The 25300-nt window shown below is 48.7% G+C and overlaps 1 protein-coding gene across 4 annotated transcripts in view; it reads left to right on the top strand.

The window, feature by feature from the left end:
- Positions 1-25300, top strand: part of CNTNAP5 (contactin associated protein family member 5) — a 597575-nt gene that overhangs the window by 283112 nt on the left and 289163 nt on the right. For all 4 annotated transcript variants that reach the window (XM_073241652.1, XM_073241653.1, XM_073241654.1 and 1 more), the window contains exons 4-6: positions 2177-2324; positions 9750-9953; positions 14435-14619. In XM_073241652.1, coding sequence (XP_073097753.1) covers positions 2177-2324; positions 9750-9953; positions 14435-14619 — 537 coding nt within the window. The remainder of the gene's footprint in view (positions 1-2176; positions 2325-9749; positions 9954-14434; positions 14620-25300) is intronic.

The following is a 25300-nucleotide window of genomic DNA, read 5'->3' as shown; positions in this document are numbered from 1 at the left end:
GGTCTGCTTGGACATGAGCCAGTGAGACCAGGAAACTGCAGATGACATCATTTGGGGATAGGAGGACTCTGAGGTGGTGTGACTGCCACACAGGGTGATGTAGGGACATGAAGCTCTTGCCCAGTGTGGGATAGTCAGGCTAAATGCTGCTGTGTCAAGAACCCAGGCTTCCCTCAGCAGAGCACATAATGCCGGAGTGAAAAGATCCTATAAAGAATCCCAAGCTCACAAAATAAACTTTTATCTGAATTATACAACATAATTTTCATATTAGTTGAAGACATAGTCAGTCTACATATTATGTAGAACTCAGAAGAGGGCATCCATTATCTTCATGTGAATAGGGTCCTATTGAAAATTTGGGTTAGATACATGATGCTCAGACCTGAGGAGGGGGTTGCAGCACACGGGTCAGAGGGTATCAGATTACGAACCGAAGCCCCCCTCCCCCCCGTTAGGCTGTAAAAAAAGACATGAAGCGCCTTCACTCCACCCAAACAAAGAGAAACCACTAGACCCTCCCCTGATGTATACAGTATATATGAACACACGCACTGAAGAAGTGGACAGAGGTAAGCTGATTTAAGAACTAAAGTCCACAGAGAAGAGTCTTTCCTGGGTGCCTGAGGACGTTTTCTGTCTGTCCAGTTGCTGAAGTTGGGAGCAGGGTGGCTGAAAGTATCACCCTGCCAAGTGGTGTCATCCTTTCCTGGGGGAAGGGGAAATGGTCAGACCTCTGAGGGGCCTGCAGGAGGAGTGTTGGAGCTGAACTCCAGGAGTGCCTCCCCTCTCAGGCCTGCTTGTTCAGGAGAGATTTGTGGCAGGCGCAGCTGTACCACGGGAAGTGAGCTTCCTCCTCTTTGAGAAACACCGTGTGAGGGAGAAGAGTGGCCGTGATGAGCTGCCCGAGTTGGAGCTGTTAGCCAGTGGAGGCGGTGTGCACAGAAGACATGCCAGATCGTTCAAGGTCCTGGACACACACAGGTGTTATGAGGATACAGTTGAGGTTGAAGTTTGATCTTTCGAGTATGGATTCCATTAAACAGCTAAAATCCTTTATTTTTTTGTTCACTTTGGCTGACTGAGAAATCAGTGGATCTTCTTTTAGTTGGATGAGGTTCACAGGGTATTTGCAAGCATGCTTTATCTCAGTTCTTGAATCAGAAAAGAAGGTCGCAGAAGACTCGTAATGAGGCAGGCAAACCAGTGTGCTAGCTGGTGTCCTGCCTGAGAGAGGAGGTCTGACTGGAGTGGTAAGAAAGCTCTGGAGGTGGGTGGTCGGGATGGGTTCACGTCGATGGGAATGTACTTAATGCCAGTGAACGATACTTTAAAATAAGGGTAACATTGCAAATTTTCTATTGCATTTATTTTATCCCAGTGGGGAGGAATAATGGTTAGTATGACACTTTGAATTCTATCTGCAGAAAAATTTCTACTCCAGAAGTCATTCATCCAAATGAAACTAAGAGGCATAACTTTAGTGTCAAAGAGCCAGCAGGCTGTGTGTTCCTTCACTTTAACTTCACAAGGAAATGTGGAAATGAATCACATAAACATCAGAGCCTCCTGGTCTCCCTCCTGTAACACCAGGAGAGCTGAAGAGTGTGGGGCAGAGAGAAACAGCGCTTCGGAACAGGGCAGCCTCGGCACTGAGCCTCAGACCAATTACTATCCAAGTCGATGATCTGAAAGTCTTTTCCCCCTTTCTTTCTCCTTGATTCAGCTTTTTATCTGCAAAATGGTAATAATGATGAAAACTGCTTAGCATAGTGGAGGACCTTAATTAATGGCGGCGATCACTTGAGTAGAGCTGTTCCTTCTAAGTGGGTAGCCGGTTACCTCCCCTGCCACTGTGATGGGGACCCTGGGAATATCGGAACCACTGTGTTATTTGCTTGTGAAACTTTGGGATGTCACGTCTCATGACTTGTCAGGAGTGGTTTATTCATATAATTTGGGGAAGGATATTTTTTAAAGAATAATGCACGGTATTTCTGAAAAAATATAACACACACACAGAATTTTCACGAGAGCCAGATTTCATTTGAACTGTCTGAGACATGGAGTATTTTCTCTGAAAAACTGTGGATTTCCAAGGTTGCTCTTGGAGCCGTGGCTTGTGAAGGAGAGACACAGCACCCCTTGTCTCACCGGGCCCCCTTTCTCCCCACAGACCTTCGCAGGGAACACGAATGCAGACGGCGTGGTGCTTCACAGGCTCCTGCACTCGGAGAGAGCCCGCTTCATCCGCTTTGTGCCCCTGGAATGGAACCCAAGTGGGAAGATTGGCATGCGGGTCGAGGTGTACGGATGCCCCTACAGTAAGTACCCACATACCTTGCCCTGGTGTGGGTCTGTGAGCGGCAATCCACACGGTCTCTGTGTATCTATCATCAACATGGCAATCTCAATCGTTTTAAAATTATTTCTAGTCTTTTAATAGCTTATGCAAATTTGAAAATGCAGAATTTCAACCTGGAAGTAGAAAAACCCTTCTTCTATTTAGGGATGAAGGTGCTTGGAGGTGCCAAGATAGGTGAGAAGATGTTAACAACAAAAAATTCAAAATTATGGGCTCTTGAAGTCTGTCTTCACAGTAGATGAGTAACTTACACTCAGTTCTTTCCCAGAAGTGGGGTGGGGCATTATACAGTTCTCCCCTTCCTCAGAGCCATAAAGGGAAAATGTTCTCCCCCCTCCCTGCTCCAGACGAGGAAGGACAAAAGCAGCATAGCCCGAGGACTAACAGCTCGGGTCCGCGGGCCATCTGAGAGTTGCTTGCCCTGAATCTAAAGCCGAGCTCCCCCTGGCACACCAAAGAGTCTATAAATAGGAGAACTGGTCATCAGTCCAGAGTAAGGGCAAAATAATGCAGGAAAGGTTCCCATCCCTATAATTCTACCCTGCAGGTTTTATATTTAAATCTGAAATGGTATCATAATGAGTTGTTTTCCTACCTTAGCAGTGACGTCTCCTGCTTATATGTTTATATGTTAAAACTCAATGACCCCTAATGAATGGCTCATTGATCACTATCACTTAATGTTCATTAGTTCAAAAGTTTCTGGTTTTGGTTACAGTACTGCCTGTTGGGTGCATGCTTATGCAGTGTTCCCTAGGGTGACCGACCAACTGAACACCCGCCTCAGAACCATCTGGAGTGGTCCGTGAAAACGCCCTTGCCTGCCCCGGCCCATACATCCTGCGTTGTGACTTTCTGGGGAGGGGGACCCACAAAGCTGTGTGTTAACAAGTTCCCTGGGAAACTATGGAGGTAGAATGTGCACTGAAAATGAATTCCTGCACAGAGGGCATTTGCTTGTGAAATGATTACCTTTCTCTGGAGCAAGGACTGTGAGAAAGAGTGTGTTTGGGAAAGTTCCTTCAACACAGCGCTAAGCTAAGGAGGGCCTGCCGTCTGCTCCACCCGGAGCCGCTGCCCGGGTCAGCCTCCCACCCCAGGGCCCTGGCCCTTCAGGGCTCCCTCCTGTGACTGCTTCCCTTGATAACAGCTGTCGCCACTAGGAGGTTTATGTTTAAGTAAAGGAAGCTTTCATGCTGAAATAAAAGGCTACTTATATGATTACTGCAGCCATCTACTGAGGGCCCTGAGACTCTAACATGCCCTCACTGTTTCTCTCTGCCCGGTCTGCTGACGGTGTTTTACAGGCACGTTGTTCTGAGTTCAGTGCCAGGCTGCAAGGTTGGCAGAGGCCTCCGAGCAGCATGGAGACCTTTTGCTGGAGGTGGACCCCTTTGGGAAGCTGATGGCAGCAAGGAACCTCTCTTAGACAAGTGCCCACAGTAACATTTTCCTACAAGCAAATCTTTGTATAGTACAAGGAGGTTCCCAGACCTGCTACCCCCCGATTCTTGGCTGTGCTAAGAGCTCCTGATTTGGGGGCTGCCCAGTCCCCCACGGGGTCCCCTCCAGGCCTCCCCAGGTGAGTGAGGGCATGCTCTGCACAGGGAAAGGCCTGCAGGACGAGGCTGTGTGCGATGGCATGTTTCTGAACTCGGGGACCTCCTCTGAGGTCGCTGGAGCTGACAGTCCCAGCCCCCAGCTCTAGATGCCATGTGTGTGATTCCCTCTGGGAAAAAGGGACACACTTGCCACTTCTCTTAAAGCCAGAGCCTCGGCGTGGCCGTGGACTTCAAGTCCTGCCTTTCAGCAGCCTCCTGGCCCTTGCTGCCCTGGGCCAACCCCACGACCGAGAGACGTGGCTACAGGAGCATCAGACGAAACAGCAGTAGAGGCTTGATGGCCCCCCAGCCCCTCCCTCTCTGGTCCCCCCCTCCCCCTTCACACACTGGCTTCTCCCAAAACTTGCCCTTAGGGACCGTCAGCACCTGTTCACCTTCAGGCTGCAGCTGAGCCTGTTGGACCTCTAGAAGGTGCTGTCAGGTTGGTGCCTCTTGGCCAGGCCGTTCAGTTCTCCACCAAGGGCCATCCCGGGTGCCCAGCTGTGGTCAGCACCTGCAGTCATTTGGCCCTAAGTAAGCAGCCGGGGTGAGTGATCGGCCAGGTGAAAGGCCTGAGGTCCGGACTGAGGGTTCCCGGGGGGGGGGGGGGGGGGGGGGGGGGGGGGGGGGGGGGGGGGGGAAGGGGGTCAGCCTGTGCACAGCAGCCCCAGCTCTGCCTGAGCAGGTCCACCCTGCGCCCCCTGACACCTGCCCTGCACGTGGGCGCAGACCTGCCCTGGCGGGCCCCCACAGCCATGCAAGTCCTCGCAATGAAGCACCCCCTCCCTCCCTCCCTCCCTGTACTTGTCCACACGCCTTGCTGGGTTTATGGAGCTCTGTGGACTCAGGTGCCTCCCTCAGGCTGACCACCCGGCATCTCCCCTCCCAGCCTGGCCACAAATTAAGTGCCAAACAAGAGAATCCAGACTAAGTGGCTACAATAACACATAATTAGAAAACCCAGCGTGTCATGCAATAGTCTTGTTCGGAGCTGCAACAATGCAAACGCCTGGGCCTTGGCTGCGGTCCTGCCGAGTCTGCCCCGCCAGGTGATGTGGGGGATGCGGGGTGAGTCGCCAAGCCGGCGCCTGCAGGGAGTGTCTGCCGCATGCAGCTGGGGAAGGTTGTAACACTAGAAGCATTTTGGTAGCCCTCTGTTTTTCCTTCTGTGAAACCACCTGCACAGTTTGCGTGTGACTACACGTTGCAAAGGGTGTTTGCCTGCGTCTCTAGGTTGCACAGTGTGGCTCTCACCAGGGGTTGGCAGTGCAGGAGGAGACTCCCCTTCTCCCCAGGCTGTTCCCTGACCTCAAGGGCGCCTGTCCCCTGGGCCCTGGGAGGGAAGCCCTCCCGGTGTGGGTGGGCAGTGCAGCTATGGGGGAGCAGGTGGTGCAGGGAAGTCAGGACACAGTCAGGAGCTTCACCCTGGGCACAGGCACCTCCTTGGGTCACTCTTTGATTCACAGGTGTCCTGGACAGCAGGAGCTTCCAGGCCCGGTGCTGCCCTGAGTTAAGGGGGCCGTTGGAGCATTTTGGCCCCTGTCCTGCTGCACCGCTGGGCTGACCCAAACCAGGAACTGGCTGAGGAGCAAAGGCCACGTGGGAGGCAGGCTTGGGGCGGGCAATGGGAGGCTGAGCCAAGGAGGAGACTGTGAGGGGCAGTGCCAAGCCTCTGGGGTTGACTGGCCATCTGAGTGTGGAGTAGCCCCTGGACAGCCTGGCAGCCTGGTGTGGGTGGGACCTGGCTCTGCCATGTGCTAGCTGCTGCGTCGCCACCTCCCGTCCCGTGTGTCCTTGTTTGTGAAGAGGAACAACAAGGGAGTGCGCCTCACAGGGCAGGAGGGTGAGTGCCCACAGGAAGTCCCCCAGCATCCCAGGCAGAGGCATGCTGTGCCCGTGGTCTTTGCCCCAGCCCCCACCTGGCCTGGTGGGCATCGGGCGCCCACGCACATGTGCTGATGGAACCGCTGCTCAGAGCCGGCCAGGGTCCTGGAGGAGGAGGTGGGAGGTGGACAGAACAGAGCACGCGGGGCCCGGCGGTGGACTCTCAGTGCCAAGGGAGATCCGGGAGGGCTTTGGCAACAGTGGCGCTTCTTGTGTTTGGTGAAGAGGAGAGAACGGGTCAGAGGAGTGGAGGCCGTGATGAGGTCACTGTGAGACTGGCGGGTGGGGAATGAGGCGGCCTGACTGCACGTCTGCTCAGCGGGATGGGAGGAGGCTGAGCCCCAAACCCAGATTTCTGTCCCCCCGCGCTCCCCTGGCATCTTTACTCTGGGCTTCAGCTCACCAGTCAGTCACTCCTTCTGATTAGCGTCGGGACGAGGGAGCAGAACGCTGTCGAGCGCCTGCCCATTTCCAGGTGTGGTCGTGTTCTCACGGTGACTTGTAGGACGGTTTCCCTCAGCCCTGCTGTACAGTCAGGAATGCTGAGTTCAGAGAGGTCAGGACAGTTGCCTCAAGTCCTCCAGCTAGGCAGCAGCAGAGCAGATGAGAGCCCCAAGCCTGTCAGACGTCCAAGGTGTGTTGTGTCTGGTTCACTGACTGCCCAGGGGGCAGGCAACGTGGAAAGGTGTCGTCTTAGAGGTAACTTAGCCATCAGCACTACTAGGCTCCATTCCATCACTGGGTTAGCTAGACTTTGTGGGAATGGAATGGAGATCGCAAGGCCATGTAGGTTGGGAGGGGACAGAGGGCAGGGCCTGCAGGAGACGCGGCCCAGGCCCTGCAGACGGAGGCCCGCGGCCCCAGCCGGGTCTTCGGGCAGTAACAAGTCCCCTGCGTACTCACAGAAGCGTGTGCTGCCCTCCCACAGACAGGCGAAGCGTTCTGGCTTTGTGTTGCCCTATTTAGCTCATACCATGCCATCATCTTAGCACTGCTGTCCACGAACTGTACGTGCCATGGGCTGTGTTCCCTCAGCACAAATGATCCTAAGGACCCAGGTCCTGACCCAGAGTCCGGCACCGGGGCAGAGGGGTGATCAGAAGACAGCACACGTAATGCATGTGCCCTGTACACGGGAGATCCAGCTAGAGCCGGGGAAGCTGCAATATGGCAGAACAGGGAATGGGGAGGCGGGGGGCAGTGGTGTCTCCTGCAGGAACCCCTTGAGCCAGGAGGGCCCTCGCATCATTTTGGGTGAGAAGGTGGTGTGTCAGCCGCTCGAGTGGACACGAGAACACGAGGCCCTCTGGTTCCCCAAATCCCGCTCCCCATTACTGGTTTAGCACACATGTGGTGGCATGAGGGCCTCGCCTTGTCTGATTATCAGATCATCACTGTATCTGCATTAGCACATGTGGTCTGCACGCTGCTCCCTGAAGGTCGTCCACCGTGCCATTCCCAGACGAGGACCTTGAGTCTTGGGGAGGTGAGTGGCCCGAGGTGACCCCGCTAACAGGCTATCATAGTTTAAAGTCCATGGCCTTGTCTACACGATGACCCTCAGTATTCCAAGACTGATGATAGCCGGTGGCCACAGCCTGCACCTGGGATGGGTGGAGTCCAGTTGAGGGGACAGATGTAGGGACAGGGATGGGGTGGTGTGGGGAGGGTCCGAGAAGGCTGGGGTTTGGAAAATCTGTCTCTATGAGGACTGTTTCTTTTGGGGTCTAGGGAGTCATCAGCAACCTTTTGGTTAGAATCACTTTATTCCACCAGAACAAATAGTGAAATTGCAATTGAAAACTAATTACAGTAAAAGTATGATTTCATTTTTATTTTCATTTCAGAATTTCTGCTTTACAAAGGATATTTCTAAATCCTTGGACAAAACAAAACAAAAAACTTAATTTATCGTTGTGTATGCTCAAGCTGAGGATTTTAATTGCTTGGTGAATAATGAAAAATTGAGCTTTCCTGTGCGCTTGATTTTAAATAAGACTAATCCCATCTCTCCATATACCCATTCACCACCATCCCACCCACAACAATGGGGTATAATGAATCTGCTTCAAGTTATATTAAATAGTCTTAATGTGTTCCATTATAAAAGTAATAAAAGTTCTTTGTAAAAGTTTGTATAATTAAAAACAGGAAAAATAATGTGAAAATAACCTAAAATAACACCTCCTACCTAAAGTCCCTGTTAACTTATTTTTAAAGACTCAATTTTTTAAAGCGTTTTCAGGTTCAGAGCAAAATTAGGAGGAAGATGCAGAGATTTCCCATGTCCCTGCTGTCCCCACACATGCATAGCCCCCTCCCCACATTGTCAGTACCCCTCACCAGGTAGGACATTCACTGCGATTGATGGCTGAGTATTGACACATGACAGTCACCTCAAGCTCATAATTTACATCATGTTTCACTATTGGCGATGCATTTTCAGTGGGTGTAGACAAATATGAGTGATGTGGGCCCCACGTTACAGTGTCAGAGCGTTTCGCTGCCCTAGATCCTCTGTACTCTGCCTGTCCATCCTGTCCTCCTTGCCAATCCCCAGAAAACACTGTTTTTTTTTGCTGCGCCCGTAATTTTGTCTTTTCTGGAATGTCAGACAGTTGGAATCACACAGTGGTCTTCCCAGATGGCGTTTTCTCACTTAGTCCTATGCATTTAAGTTTCTCGTTAGCTCATTTCTTTTTAGTGTTGAATAACGTATCATTGTGTGATGTACCATGGTTTATCCATCCACCTACTGAAGGGCATCCTTGTTGCTTAGAAGATTTGACAACTATGAATAAAGCTGCTATCAACATCCATGTGACGATTTCCATGTAGTCATAAGCTTTCAACTCCTTTGGGTAAATGTCATGGAGTGAGGTTGCTGAATAAGTATGAGTGTGTTCGGTTTTGTTAAAAAAAACAAAGCAAAATGTTTTCCACAGTCGCAGCAGCATTTTGCACCCCCACCGGCAGCGAACGAGGGCTCCCTTCGCCCACATCCTCGCCGGCATCCGGTGCACCAATGTTTCAGGCTCAGCCCAGCTTAACAGGTGTGCAGCAGCACCTCTGCCGTTTCCGTTTGCACTTCCTTGATCACATGTGATGTGGGTTGTCTTCTCATACTTATTTTCCAACTGTATATATTCTTGGATGAGGCAAGAATCCCTATTAACTTTTTGGCACCAAGTTTCCAGTCATGTTTATGCACATCTACCATATACGTATCTAAATCGTGAAAATGACCTTCTCTTTTCTCTTGGACAATAATGAGTGAACATTTTTGTGTATAGAAACTAAATATATATCACCAGCAGGAGATAAGGCAGAGATGGCAATAAGTTCGCCTTCTCTGTCCAAACAGCACATCTTCCTTCACTCTGTGTCCTTCCCCCTGAGCCCTGGGGGAGACCTCGGAATCCTTCTCCGTAGGGCTCTAGGAAGACAGTGTTATTCAGCCAGAGTTGGAATAATAAACTGTAGTTTTCGTCTCTGACCTTGATCCTGAGATGAGGGGGTCAAATGGCTCCAAGTCTCAGAAGCAAATTAATAAGGAAGGCGAATCACGTGAGATCATCACATCCAGGCATGTGACGCAGGTGCTCGCGGAGTTCCCACCCTGTCCCTGCAGGCAGAACATGCCATGCCGCTAGCGAGAGCTTTTACTTCAGGGCCGATGAGGGGTTGGTTCACTGAGACTCGGTGCGTGGTGGCTGCGTGTAAAGGAACGATCCCCTGGCCTAGTCAGGTTGGGTCTCATCTACATGCCTCCCTTTGCGATGAGACCTTCCGGGTGTCAAGAAGCCTCCTCTGGACTGGACGGCGAGGACAGGGGGCGGGGGCTGTCACGAGTGTGTCCGCTTCCTCCTCTCCCTCCCTCCCTCTCTCTCTCTGCCCAGAATCGGACATTGCTGACTTCGATGGCCGAAGCTCCCTTCTGTACCGGTTCAGCCAGAAGCTCATGAGCACCCTCAAGGACGTGATCTCTCTGAGGTTCAAGAGCATGCAGGGAGATGGGGTCCTGTTCCATGGGGAAGGCCAGCGCGGAGACCACATCAGCCTGGAGCTCCAACAGGGGAGGCTCGCCCTGCACCTCAGCCTGGGTAGGTCCAGGCCTCTTCCCCGGGCGGGCTGCGGGGAGCACCCCTGGCAGAAGGCCGCAGTGCCTAACCCTCCCAGTGTATCAGGTGGGAGGCACTGGAGCCCAACCTCAGGGACACATTTCCTTTACCCAGGTTAGAAAAGAAAGATACTATATTTTGAAAAGGTTAAACCACAGATAGCATTCTTTGAAACAAAGTAATATCGGTAGGAAGGGAGAGCTACGAGCTAATGCTATTATTTACTTGTTTATTTATCTGCCTACTCATCTACCCAATCACTATTAAAATCTACTTATATTTAACCAGGTTTGCTATTATTTCAAAATTATAAAACACATATCAGCCTTAGAAAACCTAAAGAAGTAAGCAAAAACAATTATAAAGAAGGAAAGGAAAAAAAAATCACTTGAAATTTTACAAACCAATCATCCCCCATTAAAATTTTGTTATATTTTTCAAGTTTCTTCTTAATCATTTACATGAAAATTATATATATCATGTAAATGCATGTTCTTTCCCAGTTGCCACACCATATCCAAAGTGAAAAGAGTTCATATTACCCATTTTTCTCTTTAATAATGAGTCAAGAAAGATTTATTTATCATTAAATAAATGAAGGAAGGAGAGAGAGAAAGGAAGGAGGAAGGAGGGAAGGAGGGAGAATCTGAAAATTCACATATTTGAGTGAGTCAGTGCTTCAAAGAGGGGGCTGGGCTGGCGGGGGAGGACGCTCCGCCTTCCGGGCCCCGTGTGCTCCACCAGGGTTCCCTTCCTGACTGTTCCTCAGGGGACATTCTTTAACCTGTGACTCTGCAATTCACATACTCAGGGGAAGGGTCAGGAAGGCTTCAGTGCCACGGCCAGCTGCTGAGGGCGGCCCTTGGAGACGGAGGGCACGGTTCTTTTCCAGCAACGGTCTCTGCTGACTCTGACGTCACCTAGCTGCCCCCACCATGGCCGACATGGTCAGGTCCATTCTGTGGTGAAATCTAACTGGATGGCTGCCCTTTGACCACTTTCTTACTGTAAAGTGATGGTTTTTCTAGAACTGCTAATGGGGAAGAGATTTCATCTCTTAATCCATACAGACATCATAAAAAATCCTTCTTCCTACTTTGTACACACCTCGTTGAGATCCCGTGGCAGTTTGCCCTCTGTGGAATTCCAAAGGCAGGAACCCATGCATGCCGGTGGGAGAATCAAAGAGCAGAGGTATTACGTGACTGGGGAATGGTTGTAAGAACTGAACAAGACACACCGGTCACCCATCCTTTCGAGAGTGCAGTGCATTCGAAGTGGCCAGTGCCTGTCCCACCTCCAGTCAAGTGCTGCAGGAATAGTGTGATAGCCCTTCAGCACCACGAACACGCACAGGGCAGCGTCCTTGGGGGCCAAGCGCAGCATCCTTGGGGTGCCCAGCACAGCGCTCAGAGGCCAGATGTTGATTGTGTAACCAACTCTTTGGGATGTGTTGAGGTCTTAGGGAAGGCTTTGCACATTCTCCAAAGAGTCAAAGAGTCGAGTGGACATTTACTTTAGCTGTTTTGAAATTCTGATGTTTGAGTAAGCCAAGCCACATGTATTTGTAAAATATGTATCATATTTCTAAACTTGTACTAAATTCTGTGGAAGATTTTTTAAAATTTGCCATCTTTAGAGAGTCTGCACTTACACAGTGTGTTAGGAAAATATGTATTTCATTTAAATCATGTGAAAAGCCTACAAACTGTATTCACACCCATTTTACAGATGAAGAAACTGGCATCAGTGATGCTCTGTGAGTCGCTCAAGGTCACAGGGTTGTGTGACTGTAGACCTGGGACTAGAGCGCCCTCCAGTCCTACCCCAGGGTCCTGACGTTTATAATTAAAATGATACGAATCCCCACAAAACAATTACATGTTAAGTTTCAGGAAGCTGATATTCCTGTGTTGAATTGCGGGAATGGAGAGATCAGCATGGGGAAGAGGGGCCCAGAAAGTCTTCATGGGTTAACCTCGAGTTATCTGGATTTTATAGTAAAAAGAAGAGGAAGACAGGCTCTTCAGACAACATGGGATCACGTGCGCCACTTTTCTCATAAATCTTGCCACTTACGCAGTGAGAATTTGTTGAACCAGTACATTAATTCCGACACCAAGCGAGGCATTGGTGGTGATGAGTTAGATGCACTGGTCCCTCTTTCAAAGAGCTCCCAGCTGGTAATACAATTATTTCTATTTACTTTTCTATTTTATAATATTAATCAAAATATATAATAATGTGTCACCAAAACCACACACATTAAGGCAGCAAAGCCATAGAAGGTGGTACGAATTAGGGACCAGACTTTGTCAAGGACCCCTAAACCTGGACAATATTTTGTTGAATAAAATGTATAGATTTCCCAACAACTAAAGACATATATTTCATTGCTATAGTGATGCACAGGGATTTCCTCCAGTTTGAGGTGAAGCACACCAGAATCACATGGCTTCTTGTTACTTGCTTGTTATCTTCAGAAGGTCTCTTGGGTGTTTAGGAGAACATTCAGTAGCCCTCGTATTGCCAAAGGAGGTTCTTCATGGTATAGGAGAGGCCGTGGAGGCCAGCCATGCCTTCTCATTCTGCATCCCGCCCTCTCACAAAGGTGTTTCATTTTCGTTTTTCCTTTCTGCAGCTCTCTGCTTTCTGATCCATTAAATTCTTCTGAGACCCTGCATTCCTACAGTTTCCATAGCTTACACATGTGTACGGGGTCTACACATGGTCAGCACAAGAAGTGGATGTGAGTGGGGGCGTGATTTTGTTATGGTGCAGTGGTGAGAATATCAGCTTCGCAGTCCAGTAGAGCTGGGTCGTAACCGACCCTGTGTGTCCTTGGGTGCGTCCCAGGGCTTACCCGAGAGGGGACTTTCTGCAGCGCTGTGCTCGGGAGTAATTCAAAGGACATACGTAAGGTGCTCACCTCATGTACTTACTGTTTCTTTTTCATAGTCTTAGTTCAATCTATATTTATATTTTCTATCCTGCTTTTATATATTTCAAATCAATAAGGCATAAATTATTGAAATCCTCTTTATTAAATGTTACTTTTTCATTTTATCAAAAATTGGCTATCATTACTGAGCAGACTTGAAATGCATGTAAGCACTTCTTAAATATCATTTAGTTGCGTATATAGTATTCTGTGTAATGATCCCACCCAAGTTTATTCAAGTATTTTTCTCTCTTTCAAAATGATGGAAATAAGATATTTCGATGTTTTCAAAAAACATTTGTCAGGAGATATTGAGGAACTTAAAAAAAGTCTTAATTTTTACCTAGTAACCTAACTTCTGGAAATCTGTCCTAAGAAAACAAACTAAAATATGGTGTTTTTTTTTTCAAAATGTCTGATAAGTGGAGTGCCCCTTCAGCTCTGTCTCCTGCATTTCCCTGTCACCTGCCATCACCGTAACCCGTAGACAGTGGTGCCTTCTCGGGAAGGACAGGAGGAAGGGAGGGGTGCAGGGAGGGAGAGAGAGGAGAGAAGAAGGAAGAGGATCCGTTCATTCATTATCATAATTTGACAAATTGTGACATCTCAGAACTGGGGAATGAGTGAGCAGTGCAGACGTCAGGGAAATCCGTCTGCTGTGAGCTCACCGTTCCAATTTTGCAGCCATGACACTGATGCTCCCACCCCACTGAAGCCACGGGTGTGACGCAGGGACAGGAGGTGTGACCTGGGGCCATGGCGGAGGCGCAGCACATGGCCCACAGGGAGAGGCAGCTCGTCCCCCTCGGTGCCCACCGAGGAGCAGGCTGGGGCAGCCGTCCTTGTCAGACGTATTTTAGGAGAGGAGGGACATTTATCTCTCAGTGACTAAGGGTACCAAATAGTAAAAATTTGAAAAATTGCAAGTTTATATATAAATCTTAATTAGTTTCATTTAAATGTTCATTTTGCCGAATCTGAGGCATTCTTCAGGGAAAAAAAAAAAAAAGCTGTGATCTTTTGGACAAAAGGGCATCTGCAGGAACTTCCCTGTAACTGAAGGGCAGGCAGGAGGGAAAAGCATTAGGAAATGCACGTCTCCTCCTGAATCACTCACGTGTCCAGGGGTGACGTCCTCACGCTCAGGTTGGGCACAGAGAACCCACCTCACAGTGAAGAGGGCCAGGAAAACCTGGATTTGAACCCTGATTGCACCTCTGGGGCATGCTTCCCCTCGCTAAGACTCGGTGTCCTATTCCTTTTATTATTGTTCAAGTCCTGCAAGCATCTCATTGCCCGGCCAGAGGGGGCATGTCTACCAGCTGGCCTAGGATGTGGTCCTAGAATCTGTGGGCAGAACTTGGAATGTCTTTCCAAGCCCAGCATGGCCTTGCTCTGCAGAGAGATAGATGCTGGTCCTCTACCTCCAGGATGCACGGAGCAGGCCTGCTGTGCGGGACATTCCCGTGCTGCGGGCTGCCCTTGGGCACAGACACCATCCCGTCTTCTCTGCCCTTCACAGATGACAGCAAAGCTCGCCTCGGCAGCAGCCCGCCCTCGGCCACCCTGGGCAGCGTCCTGGACGACCAGCACTGGCACTCGGTCCTCATCGAGCGGGCGGGCAAGCAGGTGAACTTCACGGTGGACAAGCACACGCTGCACCTGCGGACCAAGGGCGAGGCAGACACCTTGGACATCGACTACGAGGTGAGCTGACTCCCCACAGGTCTGCAGGCCCTGCTCAGCTCTAGGAAGATGAATAAACAAAAGAGCAGTTGGACAGGATGTGGGGCCTCATTATTGTGACCCTGAGCGTATCTTGCCGTCTGTCCAGGTGCAGGCAGCCGACCGGAGACGTCTGGGGTGTCTGAGCAGGGGGCTTGGGGAGAATGCAGTGAGTCCTGGTGGCGGCCCCTGAGCCTCAACTCACTGTGTGCATCGTGAAACCAGCAGGTCCTTGGGCGCCGGCCAGGTGTCTTCTGCGTGTGGTCTCCCTGTACCCTGTCTAGTCACTTGGCTACACTCGGTCATTCTTTTTTTTTTTAAATCATCTTCAGTTAGCTGGGATAATGAAAAATATAGAACTTATGCTCATATAATGCTTTATGTCAGTTATACCATGATAAATAAGACATTATAAACATGATCCAAAGGAATCTAACATCTGCATACATATATATATATAAAAGCTGTTTTCAGCCTTCATTCCCCACACGTCTGACAAACCATATGAGCAGTTGCTATCCTGCGGAAGAGGCTGGGGATGCCCCTTGTCTACGACATAGGAAGCTTGCCTGGAGTTCCTCAGGCTGGCAGCCGAGAGTTACCCACTCCTGCCAGCACTTCGGTTCAAGGAGCATGTACTGTGCCCCCACTGCATACCAGGCTCTGTTCTAGGCAAACAAACAGAGAGGACGGAGGCAGAGCCCTGAGCTGCAGGAGCTCACCGTCTGATGGCAGAGGCAGGCTGGAAGAAGCTGCTCCTGTGCGCGGAGGCGGGAGGTCCCCGGGGAGGGCCACCGGCGGTGCAGGGGTGCTGGGAAGAGGCCCTCGGGCCACCCAGACACAGGGCGGCGGCCGTCAGCAGTGCCCCGCAGCACAAAGAAAAGTAGTGCTGAGCCCGATGGGGAAGGCGCGGAAGGCAGGCAGGCCCTGGAGCGCCGCAGGGCGCCCGCTGTCATAGCCCTGCGTGTGCGGCTCACTCAGGGCCGATGGTGGTGTGTGGGGGCCAGCTGGTGGGTTTTCAGGGACTTTGTGGACTGGCTGGTATGCTCCACCATTATTGAAAATAAAATTACAGAACTGTACAGTTCAGGGAAGTATTCTTAAAAGTGATGCATTCATTGATTCCTGTTATTTTACTACAATAGCTGCAACCCATGTACCTGTCATGCCTCCGTCATGTATCACCCAATGCCCGCCTGTCTCCTACACACACTGTGGAGGGTTTCCACCTCTGCCATGTCTGTGTGGTAGGGACTCCACACCGAGCAGCTGCAGGGTGCATCACGCCAGCTCCATGCAGGGGTCTCTCTGCGACATCTGAAGCCCACCACGATGGGAACATCGATGCCACGACTGTGGGCAAATACTGTGTCTTAGGGTTTGATTTGTTTTGTTGATTGCTGACCAGGCATGGGCAAACTACAGCCTGTGGGCCAAGTCTGGCTTGGAACCTATTTTCCTCCAGCTTGGTTGTCAAAAATATTTTTACATGTGTGCAGGATTGATAAAAATACAAAATGAAAAATGAATATCTGACAGAATCTGTAGGTGATAGCAGGTAAAAGACCTCAGTAAAAACCAGCCAACACTTTCTACAAGAATCCGGTAGTCATGGAATTTACAAGACTATTTACATGTTACTAGTATTTGTAAATGGTATCTAGACTCTGTAGATCAGTAAAGTAATTTTATTTGTACACATGTGTGTACATGGGTCACATCCTGAACAGCCAGGCTGTGAACTGTGAGAACGTACTGTTTGAGGCAGGGATGGTGAGAGAGAAAACATCAATTCAGGGCAACCCAGGTGGTGCTGGGCCATGTGAGCCACACTGAGGAACTTACACGTCGGGGACGAGGAGCCACTAATGGACGTTTTGCAGGAGAGCAGCCCAGCCAGGTTATGTTTTTGCTTGGTACTTATCAATGTGTGTTTCAGAAGCCAGCCCCATTAGCCTGCCTGAGATTCTTTAAAAATGAAAATATTCAGGTCCCACCTAGACTTACTGAATCAGAAACTCAGGGACAAGGGTCCAGACGTCTGCCCTTAGAAATCTAGCAGGTGACCGAGCGCAGTCTAACGTCTGCACACAGCACTTTAGACCCACTAGCGAGTCACTGGGACCCATGGGCAGGTGACAGGCAGGTGTGCTGGGCAGCTGGCAGGAGGCTCTGTTGGGGACAGAGCCAATCACCAGTGGGACACACAGTAGGACAGTGGAAGGAGATGAAAAATTTAAAAATTAGGATCCGACTCATTTTCCCCATCAGTGTCATGAGCTGTAATGAAGGTCTCTTTTGATCCTGACTTGTTTAGCATCCTGTTGCTAAGATATAACACCCATTAACTTCAAAAGAGAATTTGTCACTCCTTGACTCAGAAAAATAGCAGGTAGGATTTTTTGAGTTGCTGATAACTGGAAATCTATGAATATCGATCACTATTCCTTCTCAATGTTTAAGAGACTGAAATTTAAGCAAAGAATATGCACAACATTGGAATTACCTTAAAGCTAAGATCTGTCATTTAGGAACTTGAGGATGTCAGAAAACCCAAACTCGCCTTTAAGGTTCACCATTTTTCCAAATACCTTTCTGGTCTAAGAGAGGGTCTAAACTCACCCAGTTGCCTGATTTGGAGTTTATTTCCAAGCCTGTGCCTTCCTGTCTGGGTTCCTGTGTGTAGAGAATCGCTTGGGATCTCAGCTGAGTGGCATTAGTGTGAACGTCATTTAGGAAACGGAAAGCCAGTGATGTCACTCAACTTACGGAACTGGAACAACTTCCTTCAGGAAATGCCTGCATTTCACTGTGCCTCGTGCCGAGTGTTTTCTAGGAACGAAGCACCTCAAAGTGTGCCAACGCATCAAACTCAGCTTCCAAGAATCCCAGCCCCTCCCACAGCGTGCAGCCAGCTTGCTCCAGGGACCATAGACGAGGACAGACAGTGCCATGAAGATGCTGGTGATGCTGGGAAACTAGAGTGGTCATGCCAGGAGACATCTCCAGCCCTGGAGCCCTTCAGCCATTGAAGATTGACCTTAATGGCTGTGTGGAGATGGAGCGCTGGGACAGGCAGGGGTCCTGTGTTCTAATCACCACTTAACCACAAGCAGAGGTGTAAACCTGGAGAATGAAAACTCTGGTACCCAGAAGCAGTGTCATCATCCTACTGGAAGAAATGGGGCTAAATAACATATCTAGGTTTAAAGTTTATTTTATAACAACGTTGTGCATCAATCAGAACCTAGGTCATTGATCTGACTTCAGCCATGGACCAGGTCTACACGTGAGCACCCTGGATGCCTACTAGAGGGGTGACAGAGCGCCAGCCCCTGCATCCCAGGACTGCCCCTCCAGAGCTGGGCACTGCCAAGTCTCGAGGCAGGGCTCACTGAGCTGTGGAAATCTACGCTCCTCTTCACATGTTAGCATTGTATGTAATATGTGGCAAGAAAATACGGTAACTTTCATCCCACCATCGTATCCCACCTTAAGGATTTCAACCAGGCACCGTAAAGCCCTCTAGGAGGCATCTAGGGGGAAACTGGACACACTGAGGCATGGCTGTCGCCTGCTCGTCCTCCCACCTAGAAGGTAACTCAGACCAGGGCTCATAGACTCTCTGGCCAAACAAATAAAAAGGAGAAGGAATGTGGATCCTGTGCTTCTCATGGGGATGCCCTCCCAGTTCACTTCACCCAGCCTGTGCGATTTTCTCCAAATGCCTGTGGAAAAGATGCTAACAATTCACTCACTCTGGCCTGGACAGGAAGGCTTTAGAAAGGGGTACCTTTAGGATCTTAGTGGGGTCCCATTTCCGTGGGATCCTTGTAATCTGAGAAGTCTTCCCTTGTCAAGTGCACTCAGGAATCTTGACCTACATAGACATCTGATGAGCACCAAAATCATTAAAAACATACTGTAAAAATACATGATTTACAAGTTTTTGTGTCATAATAATGAAAAGGCATTCTACAAAAAATATATTTACTAATGATTCTTAAAGAAAACTACATTAAAGTAAATCTAAGCATTTAAAAATACATGTCTATGCATATATCTCCAAACATAAGTTTTATCAAAGTTATAAAGAATATCTGAGACAGTATTTTTATAATTGAAGACTGGGAATTCCTTCTAAGTCTGACAAAAATTTCAGAAACCTGGAGATAAAATATATGAAAAATGTCCATATTATATTTGAAAAAAAATCCACATGACCTTCTACAAAATAATACATATATAATGATACTGCCTTGCCCCAAATAATGTGGAATAGTACCTCAAAATATAATTAACAAATAAAAAACTCCTACAAATAATTTTAAAAGGTAACTCAGTGGAGAAATTGGTAAAGAACACAAATTGTTCTCAACCACATGAAAAGATATTCAACCTCACACATAAATGAAAGAATGCAAATTCATGCCACAATCATATTTTTGCTGTACATTACAAAGACCAGGGACTCTCTAATGTTGGCGTGGACATGAAGAGACCAGAAGTATTTCGTACACTGTTGGTCGGGCTGTAACTAACACGGCACAAGGACAGCATGTTCAAAGTCGGAACCGAGTTCTTCATCACAATTCTGTTCTTAGCAATTTATCCTACAATTATAAGCTAATGCCTGCAATGGGGTATATGTTAGGAACAGTAAAGATTGGAAATTTCCCCAAAAATCCATCGAGGAGGTGCTCATTAAAAAGGGTGCTAAGCCCCAGAGGGCATCAGCACGGCCAGGTGCTCTGCAGGCCCTGCCCTGTCCACACAGTCCAGCTGCTGAAGCCTGAAGCCTGCCTGAGTCCTGACAGGATGCCAGGTGATCTTTCCAAAAACAAGAGGATGGAGGCTTGCTGGCAGGGGCCCTCAGCCATCCCCCATCACCTCCCTGCCCCACGGAGGCTGTCCTCCCAAGTCCTCTCCTCGGCTGTGTGTGCTGCCCTTTCGGCGTGGGGCTGCCGCCTGGAGCTGACCCGCAGCCACCAGGATCCCGCAGCCCCCGTGTCATCTGTCTGTCATCCTCCTGGCTGCGGGGCAGGGGCCCGGGCTGCGGCAGCATTCAGCTGTTCCTTTTGCCAGCAGGTGAGTCAGGCCACGGCCTTGGGCCCGCCTTGTTCTGTGTGGGCGCCTGACAAATCCTGTGGAAGCACATGCACTCCTTGAAAATGCGGCAGCCCCGCCTGCTCCGGTGCAGGACCGCCAACATGGGTCACTACCTGGAAGGAAGGACCAGTGGGCAATGAAGTGATAACAGGCTCTGAGTCTAAAACGAGAAGAATGTTCGGAACGGAGCGCATGCGGACGCACAGAAACCTCTGGAAGGACACTAAAGAGATCGGCAGGGCTGATAAGAAAAGCAGGATCGATGAAGGAGGAGGCCTGATGTTTTACTGCGCGTTAAACTTTTCGGATTTTGTTCCACATGCACAAGACTATTTTAAGAAGAAACTGAGGCAGTAGAAGTAATACATGACTTCAGAGATGTTTATTATATTGCTTCTGAAGTTGGATCCTCTGATTTATTTTTATTCAGTTATTTTCAACAACACATGTTATAATAAGTTATTCCATTCACGTATTTTTGATTGTCTGACTCATCATCCCCTCCCCCAGCCGTGGAATTTAAGGTCATCAGAAGGGTGATTTTCTTGTTTTACTAAGATTTATTGCTGTAGAATTGTGTCTGGTACATAATACAAACTCAATAAATATTTGTTAAGAAATGAAGGAAGTTTCTGTGAATCATAAAAGATAACTCATGCCCTACTCTCCTTCCAGCAAGTTCAGTAGGTCCCCAGGCCCATAAGGGGCCACTCCTTTCTGCCACCCTCACATTGTCTAATGGACGCTCCTCTTAGAGCTCAGCCAAGATTAATAGACTGGCCAGACCCAGCACAACTATTTATTTGGTGATAAAAATAACTACAGATCCTGGAGAAATTCTTGTCTAGATCGTGTGGCGGTGTGATTGTTATCGATCCTTTTTTTTTTTTGGAAACTCAGCTATGAGGCGTACGTGGAGGAAAGTAAATGGAAGAACATAAAATAAGGAAAAGGAAAATGAGTAGATGCAAAGTGGAAATGAGGTGGACAATGTGGAAGGAGAAAGAAGAGCCCCTCTTCTGTGTGGCACTTCAGATTCTGTTTTCCCCCTAAAGCAGGCAGCCCTCTGAGGGCAAAGCCTGTGTCCTGCATCGCAGACCTGAGACACAGGCGAGGGGGCCTCACAGATCCCCGACCCAGTCCCCAGGAGCCCCCGAGGGGCAGCAGCAGGGTCTGAGCCCAGCCCCAGGCAGCCACCCCCCGAGATCCTTCTGGCCTTGAGACACGGGCCAGGAGCAGCACCCTCAGTGCCCAAAGGGCGTCTGAACAGCCCCTGGCGAACAGCCCTCCAGGGGTGAGGACTTCGGTGTCTCAGGCGCTGCTTTTGCCCCTGAGAAGAGTCAGCCGCGCTGACTGTGCACCGCCTCTTCTTCCCTTCCCCGCAGGGGGGAGGGAGCTCAGCAAACAGGGTGTGGGCCGTTTTCCCAGGAACCGGGGGGCGCTGGGAGGGCCTTCCAATTTTAGAAATGGGGAAGTGTCAAGCACCCCAGGACAGGGTGTTCGGGACAGCCTGGGGCTGATTCCCTGAGAGGGTCGACCTGTGGTGTCTGAAATACAAAAGGCAGGAGGGGAGTCGGTGGAAGTGGGGAAGAGACGGGGCCTCACACCCAGGCCTTGAGGCTCCAGCAGCTCTGCCTCTCAGCTCCAAGGAGTCGGCCAAGCTGCCAAACCTCTGGTGGCACCATTTTCTTCAGCTTTAAACTGGAACAAATAATAATAGACAGCTCAAAAGTTAGGGGAAAATAGTGACAATAAGCTCTAAGCGTAGTGTCCAATGTATAAGGCTCATAAGCAAATGCCACTGTTGTTTTTACTAAACCTTGTCTGAGAGGGCCGAGGCCAAAGCCGGCGGAAGCAGCAGGGGCCACAGGCCGGTGGGGTCCGAAGCCGGGCCTGCAGGCAGCAGGTGGGGGCAGACAGGCCGGGGGCGGGAGGCCTGTGCATGTACAGGGCCCTTCGTTTCAGCAAGGAGGCTGTGGCGATCGGGGTTTCTGCATTCTGCGCGGGTCTGCGTCTGGCAGGTCTCCTGACCCCCCTGTTCCTACCAAAACAGAAATAGGACAGTTGTCCTGCAGGCATCAGGGACACTGGGAATTTGTGAAACAATAGATTACGGAGGTAATAAAGAAGAGGTAATTTTTGGTGGAAATGTCACCAATCACCTCCTCTCAATATAAGCAAGGACAGAATATATGTAAGGACCCCAAAGTAAGGACAGAAATAAGACATCATATGCACTATATGCTTTGTAAAGTAATAAAGATCAGAAGGTCCAAAGACATTACACACTGAGTCACGGACCACGCCAAGCAGAAGAGAAGCCGTGCAGTGGGGACCCTGGGGCGGTACCAGCTGCCACCATCACCTCTGGCCTCTATGGTGGTTTCCTTTTTTTAGGTATTTAAACTCAGGCTCATATTTAAACATCAAGAGACTTCACAAGAACACGGGTTTCTGGTCTCATTTGAAATGACATAAATTCATCAATCTTTGGCCATGTGCTGAAGGTCAGTGATGGACGCCAAGCCAGGCCAAGTTCAGTTTTTTTTTGGTTTTTTTTTTACTTTTAGTAACATTTATTTGTACATTCAGTATCAAGTATATAAGTGCAAATATCCAGAGTCCATAGTTAAGTCCATTAGGAACTACAGAGAAGTAATAGCTGTTTGGAGCCTGTCTCATACACCTTCCATCACACAGTGGACTCTCAGAGCACAAGTGAGACACAGATTCACACATGAGAAACTTGAGAAGCATCTGAAAGCTGAGTCTGACAGCGAGAGGAATCTTCAGAGCAGGAAAGCTCCCAAAGGTAAACGGGGCCAGAGAGAAAGCCGGTGAGGGGGAATGAGCTCCTTGCCGTGGAAGCAGCATCAAAGATTGCAGAAAAGACAGGCCAACACGGGACAGAAGAGGGAGATGAGATCGAAGGAAGCGAGGAAGGCACTTTCTGCGGCCTCATACATGGAACATCAAAGCAGGCTGTGTCCCGGGATTTGTCCCTCTGGAATCCACCTCGATGTGCACAAAGCCATGAGGCCACCAATGGACTGTGTGCCCGAGACACCGAGGCCGTGAGCAAGACCTCCCAGTCTGACACCTGGTCTGGTGACCACTCAGATCGATGAAAAGCACACTTTGCGTCTTGCCAAGAAACAGGAAAAAGAAGCAGGTGAATCGACAGAAAGTAGGACAGTAAGGCAAGAGCGGTTTTAAAAAGTAAATTGCTAGTGTTCTTCTTTGATGCAATTCAACAAGTATGTGTTGGGTCTGTTTATGTTTGAATCATATCTCTGGCATTCAATATTCAAAAATGAATAAGATGGTATCTGTGTCCTGGGGAAAATGATTTAAAGGAGAAATATTGCAAAGATTCAACTGGTATTTATTCATCATCTGCTCTGTATCAGACATCATTTTAAGTGCTTGGAGTATGTCAATGACAAAACAAAGAAGGCTACCCTTATGATGCATTTAGGCAGGACAGACAAATTGTGAGCAATAAGTATAACAAGATGACAAATGCTATAGGTAAATGAATGAAAATCTATCTAGGTAATGGGATTGGAAGTTCAAATATGGGGGAAACAAGCAGCAATGTTAGCTATGTTCACAGAGTAGGCATCCCTTGAGATGGTGTCATTTGAGCAAAGAGTTAAAAAGAAAAATGAAAGCAAAAGCAACTGGCTTTGTCTTGCTGCATTTGGAGGTAGCGGCTCTGGGCAGTGGCCTCCCCACACTGTGGCCGCCATACATGGTACCCCTGGGTTGGCTCCAGACACTGAAATAAGCGACTATCACAGTAAAGTGGGTCAAACTGATGTTTTTATTTCTCAGTACATATCACTTATGTTTACACTAAATTGTAGTCCATTAAATGCGTAATAGTATAATGTCTAAAAAGAGATGTACATACCTCAATTAAATAATATTTTTTTGCTAAAAATCACCATCATCTGAGCTTTCAGTTAGTCATATTCACTGACCCCAGACACCATAACAAATATAATCATAATGAAAAAGTTTGCAATATTATGAGAATGTCAAAAATGTGGTACAGAGACATGAAGTGAGTGGCTGCTGTTGGAAAATGACACTGATAGATTCACTCAATGCAGGATTGCCACAACCTTCAGTGTGTAAAACATGTGACATGTGTGGAGCACAGTAATATGGGTCAGCACTGTCTCGGGAGCCTGTGATCCAACGGCAGCAAGCTCTCCAGCCCTGTGGCCCCTGCACTGAAGACCTTTGGGCACCTCATCCAGGTGATGCATCGTCTCTATTCAGTATCACCAACATCGGCCCTGTGATGAAATACGCCAGTCGGAAAAGGAAGGCAAAACCAATCATCAACACCGTAGACAGTGAAATCAGTGCATGAAGACATTCAGGGAGCACAGCCGGGTTGGGCTTAGAAGCAAAGAGCACGCCCTGAAGACTCGCTAAGGCTGACGGGCAGGACACGGCACCTGGAAACACAGCCGTGATAGAGTGACACACGCGGTGAGGCTGAGAAAGAATAGCTCGTGCAATGCAGCAATTGAAGTAACTGAACAAAAAGAAACCATGATTTTAGGATAAAAGTTAGGGAAATCAACTGAAAAAAGTAACCAGTGCATTTTAGAATGATAACTAAGAACGCGCAACATGACGTAGGAGATATTCCACCTATGTGCACAATACATGATGTAAGATTTTACACTCAACTGTGTCATTACTAGTTTTCCTAAATCTGGAAAAAAAAATACTGAAAAGACACAGCGATCACAAAATTCTAGCAAAACGCTCTGTCTTCCCCTCTCAATACAGATATGAAACCCCCAATGGGCCATCTCGAAGGAGCACAGATGGGCTTAGTTCCAACCTTCCCCAAACCTGCAGATCAGAAGGAAGCTTTTCCAGAAACTTTAGGAACCATTTGTCTGTTTATTAATTCAGAATAGAAAAGTTACTCATGTGAGTTGATACTGATATAAAATGCAATATCGCAGCCTTCAAACTGCAAAAAAAAAATTTTGGGAAGGTTATAACCAGTATAGATTTTGTTCAGAGATTGTTTAAAAGAATGCCACAAAATACCATTTGGAAGAACCTCTGAACTGAGGAGTGGCTGCCAGTGAGACCCCCACCAGCCAAAGCGACAGGCAGTGCGAGCCGGGGGTCGCCCAAAATGCCCCAGGTCCGGGACGTCCCTTCATTGACACATTAACCCGGTCAAGCTAAGGTATTTACGGGATAGGGTACCACCACTACCCCGTCTGGTATAGGAGGGGAGTGAATCGCGCACAAGTTAGGCACTTTGCCCAAAGTCCCACAGAAGAAATGAGCAAGATCTGGGTTTGAATCCAGCTGGAGGTCCTGAGACAGGGCTTTTAACCTGCCTGAAAAAGGTGGGTGCTGGACATGGACAGAGCTCATAAACCGATGCCGTCTCACGACGAATCACCACATCCTATAATCACTTTACAAAAGGGTTTCCAGGTGGGCAGATTGATTAATAATAACAGTTTAACTGAAATTTGGAACAAGTTGGGGATGAAAAAAACAAAAC

Source organism: Manis javanica, chromosome 7 (genome assembly GCF_040802235.1).
Source record: "Manis javanica isolate MJ-LG chromosome 7, MJ_LKY, whole genome shotgun sequence".
NCBI classification, from domain to species: Eukaryota; Metazoa; Chordata; class Mammalia; order Pholidota; family Manidae; genus Manis; species Manis javanica.
This window is presented reverse-complemented; position numbering and strand designations above follow the sequence as displayed.